Source organism: Aotus nancymaae, unplaced genomic scaffold, assembly GCF_030222135.1.
Source record: "Aotus nancymaae isolate 86718 unplaced genomic scaffold, 86718_ANA_hifiasm-v0.15.2.pri h1tg000036l, whole genome shotgun sequence".
Lineage (NCBI taxonomy): Eukaryota > Metazoa > Chordata > Mammalia > Primates > Aotidae > Aotus > Aotus nancymaae.
In genome coordinates, this window is record NW_026988450.1 from 88,591,179 (window position 1) to 88,604,204 (window position 13,026).

Here is a 13,026-nt window from a genome sequence, read left to right on the forward strand (position 1 = left end):
AGTTTGGAGAAATTACTGTTTCAGTTATTATAAATATAATCTTTGCTTTCCTAGAAAATGCTCCAAATGGCATAGCTGCCTTTACTATGCAGCAGCCCTAAATATCTGTCCCCAAAGCATGAACAGCAGATAACTAGGGGGTCACTCTGACCATTCTCCTTCATTCAGTTGCATGCTATATTAGGAAATCCATGATGCAAAAAGTGTGATCCTGCTGACCTCTGTGGGAAAACACTGAAACAACACAAATGAAACTGAGAAGCAACTTCTTGCCCTGTCATGCATTTAAAAACCAGCAGACAAACAAAAAATCTATTCAAGAGAGTAACCCAAAGATAGACATAAAACCTTGCCCCCACCCCAACCCCCTTATTGCTTCTGAACAATAAATAGCACATACACTAATATTCAATAAAGCTATGATCTATTCAGGATAATCTATATGCATCGAGTTAGAGTTGGTTTCTTTGGAGTGATCTGGTTAATAGGAGAGCCTGTGCAAATATGAGTGCAGAGTGCAGTACCCGTAGAAGGAGGATCATGGGAACAGAAGACCAAAGGGAGAAAGCGCCTAGCTTTCTTAACTTTATGTTGGCAGTGACTGACTCCTTTATAAAGAGGCAAGAGAGGAAAGAAAAAAATAGAAACAAATTATTTCAATACAAAAGACAACTTTTGTTACATTTTAAGGCTTATCTATAAAAACAGATACAAAATTGCAATGCTTTTATTTTGACTACTGGCATGCCTTATTTCTTACTATGACTGACTTGAGTTTTAAAAAACATACTAATATTTAAAAATGTAATTTCCTGTAGATTAGCACTAAATACAGAAACAAAATATGAGACTCTCCCAGCTCTATAGAGCCGGCCAATTGAACAATCAGATATTTTTCCAAATTACATTTAAAGCAAAAATCAAAGAGCAATAAATAATTCAAGACTCCTGTGAACATTTAACACTGAACCATAAAGAAAAAAAATAGCAGATCTTGATTTGTGAAAGTTTTATGAACAACTTCCCCCAAATCATTAGCAATGACATACAGCTCTTGAGTTATATACTTTACATAAATTACCTTAACATAAAAACTGGTGATGAGGATCTTTGAAAACACAGGTTGCAAAACCTCTACTAGCATTACTGATTCATTCGCTCACTCATTCATGCACTCAAAACTAATTTTAGAGTCAAAAAGCTGGATCAGTAAGACACATCTCAGCTCTCCAAAAGCATACAGAAAAAATGAGAAAACAAGCAGCAATTACAGTATGGTAATGGCAATAGTGGACAAGTGTGAAGTGAAGTCAAAGCAAGGGACGCAGGGATGTAGCCCTTTAAGATGGAGCAGTCAACATATGACAAACACAGGTAACATCAACATTTAACTGCATATTCACAGAGTATCATCAAGAAAGATCAGAAGTACGGGCCCAGAAAGAACAAGGGTCAGGATTGTTTGCCCATCAATATGGTAACAATCTTAATGACATTGTCGACATATTAGGAACAGAAATGAGAACAGAAATGCACTCCAGTAATATTTTTCAAATGGTATGCTTTGATCCTAGTAACATTTACTGACAATTTCATCTTATTGCTTGACTTGAAAAGACACTTTACACACTAAATTTCTGGACTTCGTATACCATGGCCCCAGAGTAAAAGCAGAAACTGGTCTCTCAGTTAAGAAGATGGGCCTGCAGGCTGTATAACATAGCAAGACTCTGTCTTTTTTAAAACATTCAAAAATTAGCCAGGTGTGGTGTCGTGCACCTGTGGCCCCAGATACTCAGGAGGCTGAGGTAGGAGGACTGCTGGAGCTGGGAGGTAGAGCCTGGACCACAGAAGCAGAGCCTCTAAACTCCAGCCTGGTGACAGAAGCAGTGTCTCAATAAAAAAAGATGGGCCTGACAACTGGATGCACTGTGTGATGCGGGATGGGATTTTGGACTGGGGAAAGGAAAGATCAGGAAGCAATATTGATACGGGCCATTATTGGGATGAAATAAGAACTTGGACTGTGGATAAGAGCATTTCTTCAGTATTAAATTTCCTGATTTTGATAATTATACTCTGATCATATGAGACAGTATCTTTGGTCTTCAGAAACACACACTGAAATGTTTATAAGGGGCACCATGTCTATAATTTGCTTTCACATGGTTCGAGGGAAAAACTAACAACAACAACAAAAATAAAAAAACCTATAGAGTGATAAAGTGAGCCAAAGTATAAACATACAGAACTGGAGGAAAGGACATATGAGACATCACGTTACTATTCTTACAACCATTCTCCAAGCGTAAAGTTACAGAAAAATAAAAAATACATGGAACACCAGCTCTGGAGCCAGACAGTTTGGATTCAAATACTGGCTCAATTACTCATTCTGACCTTGGAAACATTGCTCAATTTCCGTTCCTTAGTTTTCTTATTTGTAAAATGGGGTATAACAGAAGCTACCTCCAGTAAAAAGGTGGGGAGAGGATTCCATGGGATTCCCTGGGCACCTGGAACAGAGTGGCCACTCCACAAGTGTTAGCTATTCTTATTTTTCTACTGTTCATTTCCTAACTGGACTGAATATTCTTTATACTAACATATAAAGTGATTTAAAAAAAAAAAAAGTACAACTTTTACTACAAAAATTATCCCAGGTGAGGCAGATGAAGAGTTGGGAGTGGGAAGAGGGAGGTGGCACTGAGAAGCACTCAGTGAGGTACTAGAGGGCCAGAATGTCTAAGATCTCTTAGCTCATGGTAAGGGCACTGGCTATTATTCTGAATGATGTTAAGAGCAAATGTAAGTAAGAAGAGTGACATCGTCTGTCATCTTTCAAAGGCTTCCTGGGAGCCTTCTAAAAGGGAATAGGTAGGTTTGCAATAATTTAGTTGAGAGACTGAGGTAAATCTGAACCAGCGCATTCACATAGAAAGTTGGACTAGTGAGAAACGAAAATTGCTCAGAGCAGCCTGAGATATAGGACTGCAAAATTTTTTAGTCCCAAAGAGGCAGGAGTGTGGGGCTTCATTCATGCCCACCTACCCATATCCTGCACCCAGGCCCAGAGCAATTGTTGAAAGGCATTTTGTTTTTAACTAGTGGCCTTACCCATTATCTTCACATTTTTAGAATTTGCGATACAATGTAGGAACTCTCTTTTCCTTTAAAAACCCACTTGTAACTGCTACTAATCAGAGCATATATTCAAGGTAACTCAACCTATGTTCTGATTTGCAGTCCTCAAACCTGGTTGTCCCACCAAAAAAAACCTCTGTACTTATATTATTTTGGCTCATTTTTTTTTCTTTAGGGCGACATATCTGGCTTAAGTCAGCAGGATGTGGTGACTTTCCTCCTGAACACTAGGCATTTCTCTCTCTGAAAGCAGGGCTTGGTATGAGCAGGAACCCACAGTCCCATCAGGTGTTACGGTGCGTTCTCCTCAATCCAGACCTCTCTTTCTTCTTATTTAAGGTCTATATTTTATTTAGGCTGTTTTTCAAACCCTCTCTTTGCTTTTAGATCAAGGGCTTTGGTTTCTTGTATCTCTGGACAGGAGACTGAGTAAGGAGCTTTGCCTTCTCCACCTCCGCCTAAGGGCAAGAGGTCTGGGTTATGCATTGGTCTAGCACCAGTGGTTTCGTTTCTTTTGCCTAAGATTACACAGCATGCTTTTAAAATAGCAGCTGCTTTCTACTTCTTATAATTCAGATTTGTCTTTTCATTTCTGGCCATTCCTGTTAATTCCAAATCGAAAGAAGCATGAGGGTGATTTATACTTATAAACAGCACACCTTAACCCTAAAGACATTTCTGGCCTTGGTCACTTTTGAAAAGTTCTTGAATTATGAGATATCAAAACCTGAGCACGTTTTTAAGGGACAACCTCCTTCAGAAACACCAGCTGGTTTTACTGGACGTCCCCTTGCAAATATCTAGGAGCTTTCTATTTTTCCTGGCTGAAGTCTCATAAGAGATTTGAAAAGTGTCTTAAAAGCTCCGTGGTCAGAAGTCAGCTTACTTAAAAGCTGATACTCAGGCTATAATTCTTTTGGGGGTAAAAAAACATTCTGTGTTTGCTCTTTTGGATACTCTCTCTGGGATTTTTTTCCCACAAACTAAAACTGCCTTTTAAAAATGTTTTATCCCTGTTTGTTTCCTATCTTATTGGCATGATTTTTTGGAAAAAAAAAAAATATATATATATATATATAAAACTCCACTGGCCTTTTAGCAAGCTTAATGTATCTCCAAACTGGCTCCTCCAAGTCTTGTTCTTCCATCTCTTTCCATTTCTGCTCATTCCTTTTGCCATCTTTGATACCACATAGGAGACTTCGAGCAGCCCCAAGATTCCTTGAGTTGATTTGCCTCAAATTCTTTCTTGAGACAGATCTAAGAACCCTCTTTTGGGGTCTGGATCAGAACCCCTTTCAGGTAACACCATGGTATTTTTCCCTCTTTTGGGGGAACCAGGAATCAATGTAAAAGTGGGAATCTGGGGATTGCTGGCAAGATGGCCGAACAGCAACAACTCCGGTCTGCAGCTCCCAGCCAGATTAACCCAGAAGGTGAGCGATTTCTGCATTTCCAACTGAGGTACCCGGTTCTTCTCACTGGGACTAGTTAGACAGTGGATGCAGCCCAAGGAGGGCGAGCAGAAGCAGGGTGGGGCGTCGCTTCACTTGGGAAGTGCAAGGGGTTGGGAAACTCCTCCTAACCAAGGGAAGCCATCAGGGACTGTACCATGCACTCCAGCCCTGATACTATGCTCTTCCCACAGTCTTCACAACCTAAAGACCAGGAGATTCCCTCTGATGCCTTTGCCACCAGGGCCCTGGGTTTCCAGCACAAAACTGGGTAGCTGTTTGGGCAGACACCAAGCTAGCTGCAGGACTTTCTTTTTCATACCCCAGTGGCATCTGGAATGCCAGCGAGACAGAACTGTTCACTACCCTGGAAAGGAGGCTGAAGCCAGGGAGTCAAGTGGTCTGGATTGGTGGGTCCCACCCCACGAACCCAGCAAGGTAAGATCCACTGGCTTGAAATTTTTGCAGCCAGCACAGGAGTCTGAGCTTGACCTGAGGTGATCAAGCTTGGTGAGGGGAAGGGTATCTGCCATTGCTGAGGCTTGGGTAGGTAGTCTTACCCTCACAGTGCAAACAAAGCCACTGGGAAGTTAGAAATGGGTGGAGCCCACCACAGCTCAGCAAGGCTGCTGTGGCCAGAGTGCTTCTCTAGATTCTCTCCTGTCTGGGCAGGGCACCTCTGAATAAAAGGTAGCAGCCCCACTCAGGGACTTATAGATAAAACCGTTACCTCCATGGGAAAGAGCACCTAGGGGAAGGGGTGTCTGTGGGTGCAGCTTCAGCATACTTAAACGTCCCCGCCTGGCAGCTCTGAAGAGAGCAGCGAATCTACCAGCACAGCGTTCGAGCTCTGATAAAGGATGGACTGTCTCCTTAAGTGCATTATCCGCATGTATCCTGACCGGGAGACACTTCCCAGTAGGGGCCGACAGAAACCTCGTACAGGAGAGCTCTGGCTGGCATCTGGTGGGTATCCCTCTGGGAAAGAGTTTCCAGAGGAAGGAACAGGCAGCAATCTTTGCTGTTCTGCAGTCTCTGCTGGCGATATCCAGGCAAACAGGGTCTGGAGTGGACCTCCAGTAAACTCCAGTAGACCTGTAGCAGAGGGGCCTATTAGAAGGAAAACTAACAAACAGAAAGGAATAGTTATCAACACAACAAAAAACACATCCACCTACAGACCCCTCCGAAGGTCACCGACTTCAAAGACCAAAGGTAGATAAATCCATAAAGATGGGGAGAAACCAGTACAAAAAGGCTGAAAATTCCCAAAACGAGAATACCTCTTCTCCTCCAAAAGATCACAACTCCTCGACAGCAAGGTAACAAAACTGGATGGAGAATGAGTTTGATGAATTAACAGAAGTAGGCTTGAGAAGGTGGGTAATAACAAACTCCTCTAAGCTAAAGCAGCATGTTCTAACCCAATGCAGGGAAGCTAAGAACTTTGATAAAAGGTTACATGAATTGCTAACTAGAATAACCAGTTAAGAGAAGAATATAAATGACCTGATGGAGCTGAAAAACACAGCATGAGAACTTCATGAAGCATACACAAGTATCAATAGCCAAACTGATAAAGCAGAAGAATGAATATCAGAGACTGAATATCAACTCAATGAAATAAAGTGAGAAGACATGATTAGAGAAAAAAGAGTAAAAAGAAATGAACAAAGCCTCCAAGAAATATGGAACTATGTGAAAAGACCAAATCCACATTTGATTGGTGTACATGAAAGTGATGGGGAGAATGGAACCAAGCTGGAAAACATTCTTCAGGATATTATCCAGGAACCTCCCCAACCTAGCAAGGCAGGCCAACATTCAAATTCAGGAAATATAGAGAACACCACAAAGATACTCCTTGAGAAGAGCAACCGGAAGACACTTAATTGTTGATTCACCACAGATGAAAAGAAGGAAAAAATGTTAAGGGCAGCCAGGGAGAAAGGTCAGGTTACCCATAAAGGGAAGCCCATCAGACTCACAGCGGATCTCTCAGCAGAAACCCAACAAGCCAGAAGACAGTGGGAACCAATATTCAACATCTTAAAGAAAAAAATTTTCAACCCAGAATTTCATATCCAGCCAAACTAAACTTCATAAGTGAAGGAGAAATAAAATCCTTTACAGACAAGCAAATGCTAAGAGATTTTGTCACAATCAGGCCTGCCTTACAAGAGCTCCTGAAGGAAGCACTAAACATGGAAAGGAACAACAGGTACCAGCCACTGCAAAAACGTACCAAATTGTAAAGACCATCGTCGCTATGAAGAAACTGCATCAACTAATGGGCAAAATAACCAGCTAGCGTCACAATGGCGGAATCACAATCACATGTAACGATATTAACCTTAAATGTAAACAGACTAAAGGCCCCAGTTAAAACACACAGACTGACAAATTGGATAAAGAGTCAAGAACCATCAGTATACTGTATTCAGGAGACCCATCTCACATGCAAACACACACATAGGCTCAAAATAAAGGGATGGAGGAATATTTAAACAGAGGGAAAACAAAAAAAAACAGGGATTGCAATTCTAGTCTCTGATAAAACAGACTTTAAACCAACAAAGATCAAAGGAGCAAAAGGCACTACATAATGGTAAAGGGATCAATGCAACAAGAAGAGCTAACTATCCTAAATATATATGCACCAAATACAGGAGCACCAAGATTCATAAAGCAAGTTCTTAGAAACCTACAAAGAGACTTAGACTCCCAAACAATAGTGGGAAACCTTAACACCCCACTGTCAAATAGATCAGTGAGACAAAAATTAACAAGGATATCCAAGACTTGAACTCAGCTCTGGGCGAAGCAGACCTAATAAACATCTACAGAACTCTCCACCCCAAATCAACAGAATATACATTCTTCTCAGTACCACATTGCACTTATTGTTTTTTTTTTCTTTTGTGAGACAGTGTTCCGTTCTCTCACCCAGGGCTGGAGTGCAGTGGCGCAATCTCAGCTCACTGCAACCTCTGCCTCCCAGGTTCAAGCAATTCTCCTGCCTCAGCCTCCCAAATAGCTGGAACCACCCGGTGCACGCCGCTATGCCTGGCTAATTTTTGTATTTTTAGTAGAGACAGGGTTTCACCATGTTGGTCAGGATGGTCTTGATCTCCTGACCTCGTGTTCCACCCACCTCAGCCTCCCAACATGCTGGGATCATAGGCATGAGCCACTGCGCCTGGCCCACATCGTACTTATTCTAAAACTGACCACGTAATTGGAAGTAAAACACTCCTCAGCAAAAGAAAGGAAATCATAACAAACAGTCTCTCAGACCACAGAGCAATCAAATTAGAACTCAGGATTAAGCAACTCAAAAACCACACAACAATCTGCTCCTGAACAACTACCAAGTAAATAATGAAATTAACGCAGAAACAAAGATGTTCTTTGAAACCAGTGAGAGCAAAGACACAATGTACCAAAATCTCTGGGACACATTTAAAGCAGTGTGTAGAGGGAAATTCAAACAGTCCATGGTAAAAATTCAACAGTCTTTCATGCTAAAAACTCAATAAACTAGGTATGGATGGAATGTATTTCAAAATAGTTAAGAGCTATTTATGACAAACCCACAGCCAATATCATACTGAATGGGCAAAAACTGGAAGCATTCCCTTTGAAAACCAGCACCAGACAAGAATGCCCTCTCTCACTACTTCTATTCACCATAGTACTGGAATAGGATGCTCTCTCTCACTACTCCTATTCAACATAGTATTAGAATATCTGGCCAGGGCAATTAAGCAAGAGAAAGAAATAAAGGGTATTCAATTGGGAAAAGAAGGAAGTCAAACTGTCTCTGTTTACAGATGGCATGATTGTATATTTAGAAAACCCCATCATCTCAGCCCATAATCTCCTTAAGGTGACAGCAACTTCAGCAAAGTCTCAGGATACAAAATCAATGTGCAAAAATCACAAGCATTCCTATACAATAATAAAAGACAAACAGAGAGCCAAATCAGGAGTGAACTCCCATTCACAATTGCTACAAAGAGAATAAAATACCTAGGAATACAACTTACAAGGGACGTGAAGGACCTCTTCAAGGAGAACTACAAATCACTGCTCAAGGAAGTAAGAGACGACATGAACAAATGGAAAAACATTCCATGCTCATGGAGAGGAAGAATCAGTATCGTGAAAATGGCCACACTGCCCAAGGTAATTTATAGATTCAATGCCCTTCTCATCAAGCTACCACTGACTTTCTTTACAGAACAGGAAAAAACTTCTTTAAATTTTATATGGATCCAAAAGAGAGCCTGCATAGCCAAGACAATCCTAAGCAAAAAGAACAAAGCTAAGGTATCACATTACCTGACTTCAAATTATACTACAAGGCTACAGTAAGAAAAACAGCATGGTACTGGTACCGAAACAGATATATAGACCAATGGAACAGAACAGAGGCCTCAGAAATAATACCACACATCTACAATCATCTGATCTTTGACAATCCTGACAAAAGCAATGGGGAAAGAATTCCCTATTTAATAAACGGTGTTGGGAAAACTGGCTAACCATATGCAGAAAGCTGAAACTGAATCCCTTCTGTATACCTTATACAAAAATTAACTCAAGATCAATTAAATACTTAAATCTAAGACCTAAAACCATAAAAACCCTAGAAGAAAACCTAGGCAATGCCATTCAGGATATAGGCGTGGGCAAGGACTTCATGACTAAAACACCAAAACAATGGCAACAAAAGCCAAAATTGACAAATGGGATCTAATTAACTAAAGAGCTTCTGCACAGCAAAAGAAACTATCATTAAAGTGAACAGGCAACCAACAGAATGAAAAAATTTTTGTAATCTATACATCTGACAAAGGGCTAATATCCAAAATCTATAAAGAACTTAAATTTCCAAGAAAAGAAACACCCCATCAAAAAGTGGGCGAAGGACATGAACACACACTTCTCAAAAGAAGACATTTACACAGTCAACAAACATGAAAAAAAGCTCGTCATCACTAATAGAGAAAAGCAAATCAAAACCACAATGAGATATCATTTCAAGCCAGTTAGAATAGCGATCATTAAAAAGTCAGGAAACAACAGATGCTGGAGAGGATATGGAGAAATAGGAACGCTTTTACACTGTTGGTGGGAATGTAAATTAGTTCACTGTGGCGATTCCTCAAGGATCTAGAACTAGAAATACCATTTGACCCAGCAATCCCATTACTGGGTACGTACCCAAAAGATTATAAATAATTATACTATAAAGACACATGCACGTGTATGTTTACTGTGGCACTGTTTACAATAGTAAAAACTTTGAACCAGTCCAAATGCCCATCAATGACAGACTGGATAAAGAAAATGTAGCACATATACACCATGGAATACTATGTATCTGCAAAAAAGGATGAGTTCATGTCCTTTGCAGGGACATGGATGAAGCTGGAAACCATCACTCAGCAAACTAACATAGGAACAGAAAACCAAACACCGCATGTTCTCACTCTTAAGTGGGAGCTGAACAATAAGAACACATGGACACAGGGAGGGAAACATCACACACCAGGGACTGTCGGGTGGTGGGAGGTTAACATTAGGAGAATACCTAAGTAGATGACAGGTTGATGGCTGCAGCAAACTACCATGGCACATGTATACCTATGTAACAAACTTGCATGTTCTGCACATATACCCAAGAACTTAGAGTGTAATAATAAGTGAGAGCCAGGCATAGTGGCTCATGCCTGTAATTCCAGCACTTTGGGAGGCAGAGGTGGGTGGATCACCTGAGCTCTGGAGTTGGAGACTGCCCTGGGAAACATGGCAAAACACTGTCTTTACAAAAAAATACAAAACTTGGGCTTGGTGGTGTGTGCTTATAGTCACAGCTACTTGGGAGACTGAGGTGGGAGGACTGTTTGAGCCTGGGAAATGGAGGCTGCAGTGAGCCAAGATCGTGTCACTGCACTCCAGTCTGGGAAACAGAGTGAGACCCTGTCTCAAAAAAAAAAGTTGAGTTCTTGATTTTTTTTTTTTTTTTTTTTTTTTTTAAAGACAGGGTTTTGCTGCATTGCCCATGCTGGTCTCAAACTCCTGGGCTCAGGAAATCTGCCTCCCTCGGCCTCCCAAAGTGCTAGGATTACAGATGTGGGCCACCACAGCAGACCCTTGAGTTTTAAAGATTTATAATAGATGCTGGGCCTTCCAGCTATACCTGCTTTTCAAATATTTAAATATTAGGCCCTGAAAACTGCAAATGCTTTATTTGCCCAATTCACTAAAGAGCTCCAACTTGAAGTCAATAATCTAATTAAAAAACAAGCTAAGTTGAAAAGAACACCTATCGAAATAAATCAGTCTCCAAAATACAACTTTCTGACACTTAGCTGCCTATTTTAAAACCCTCTGTCAAATAAATTTACACCTATAAAGGAAATTACCATTTTTAAGGGCATCTTCCCTCCATGCACCTAAACCACTAAGATATTATCTTCATGTTCCTGGAATCTATGATATAAAGAACAATGGACAATCAATAGTTTATTATTATTATTGTTGAGAGAGTCTTGCTGTGTTATCCAGGCTGGAGTGCAGTAGTGTGATTTTGGCCCACTATAACCTCCATCTCCCAGATTCAAGTAATTCGCGTACCTAAGCCTTCCAACTAGCTGGGATTACAGGTGTCTGCCACCATACCTGGCTAATATTTGTATTTTTAACAGAGACTGGGTTTCACCATGTTGGCCAGGCTGGTCTGGAACTTCTGACCTCAGTTGATCCACCTGCCTCGGCCTCCCAAAGTGCTGGGATTATAGGCATGAGCCATTGTGCCTGGCCAATAATTATAATGTTTCAATGCAAATTCTTGGTAAACCATTTAAGAACTGCCTGTTCTTTTTTCTTTAAAAATCCACTTGTAACTGCTGCTAATCAGTGCACATACACATGGCAACTTCAATCTATAACTCAGTCTTCTAAATATATTCCCAGTGTAGACCTTGAAGGACAAAACTTAGGCAAAATTAATATAAGTACAGACTTTATTTCCAGGAGCAAGAATAACTCCAAGGATGATCTGATCAGCCAGAAAGAAAGTAGTGCCACTTAGTGAGTGGAGAAGGGGACAGAAGCAGGCTTGGCGTGAAGATCAGTTCATTTTGAACATGTTAACTCTAAAATGGTTAAGAGACATCAGATTCTACGCAGTGAAAATGCAGTGGCCACAGGGGTGTGGAGTTCAGGAAAGAAGTCTGAAAAACTGAGATAACAAACTGAGAGTAACCAGCATAATTAACTTATGAAACACAATGAGATCCCCAAGGGGGTGAGTATGGCTGGCAGAAAGTGTCAGAAGAACTGAGTTCTGGGATCCTCAAGCGTGATGAGTCGAATAATGAGTGAGGTAGGAAGAATATGATATTCTGGAAGCAAAAGCAGGGCAATTTCAGTAAGAGGCAACACTTATTGGATACAATGAATTCTAAATTCCTCTTCAAAGAATCTGTGTGTCATTATATTCAGTTATTTGTCCTTCATTTTAAAGTTTAACTTTGTTATAGTTCCAGTAAACAAACTTCCCTACCAGTTCTAATCAGTAGTTCACATCTGATTCCCACCCACTCCACAACCCCTCTGCCAGTGGCTTTGTCCTGACTCATCCTGGTCACCTGCTTCAGTCATCTGCTCTGGTTATCTGCTCCAGTCACCTGCTCTGGTCACCTTCTTTGACCAAGGTCACCCCTGGCTATCTGCACTGACCTGCCTCTAACCATCCTTCCCACCAAACCACCTACACTGCCACTCCAGCTCAGACCCCTGCTCTCTTTAAAACAGCCAATTGGGATTAGTCTAGCTTGTATGGTCTAACCCTAGCCAACAGGGGAATGACACAGCAGTAGGGGAGACCCCCATCAGAAATAAGTACGCCTTTTCCTCCCTTGTCCAAATGTGCAGTCACCATTGCTCCATCCGTGAGCCACACCCTTCTATAGAAGTAAACTGCCTTGATGAGAGGATTTATTTTCAAGTACTATTTCTTTTGTGGACTTATAACACATTGAACCACAATAACTCACATAAAGAGTTCTTCTGTTGTAAGGGGACCAGTGAGGTCAGAAGGGGGCTACTAAGGTGGGGAAACCACAGTGGGCGATGTGCTAATGAAACCAGAGGTAACCTGTTTGGCCTGCCAAACTTGACCTGACTTGTTTGCTGTATTAGGCCATTATTGTATTGCTATAAAGAAATACCAGAGATTGAGTAATTTATAAAGAAAAGAGGTTTTAATTGGCTCTGCTGGCTTTATGGAAAGCATGGTGCTGACATCCTGGCTTCTGCGGAGGCCTCAGGAAGCTTATCATCATGACAGAAGATGAAGAGGGAGCAGACATATCACATGGCAGCAGAAGGAGCAAGAGGTGAGGTGGGGAACAGT

At 41.1% G+C, this 13,026-nt stretch overlaps 1 protein-coding gene across 29 annotated transcripts in view; it reads right to left on the bottom strand.

Annotated features, from left to right (window-relative positions):
• PTK2 (protein tyrosine kinase 2) overlaps positions 1 to 13,026 on the bottom strand; it is a 352,445-nt gene that overhangs the window by 113,770 nt on the left and 225,649 nt on the right. For 10 of the 29 annotated variants that reach the window (XM_064384640.1, XM_064384638.1, XM_064384629.1 and 7 more), the window contains one exon: positions 525 to 608. The exons of the other annotated variants lie outside the window; for them this stretch is intronic. In XM_064384640.1, the coding sequence (XP_064240710.1) occupies positions 525 to 608 (84 nt within the window). The remainder of the gene's footprint in view (positions 1 to 524; positions 609 to 13,026) is intronic. 29 annotated transcript variants of the gene reach the window in all.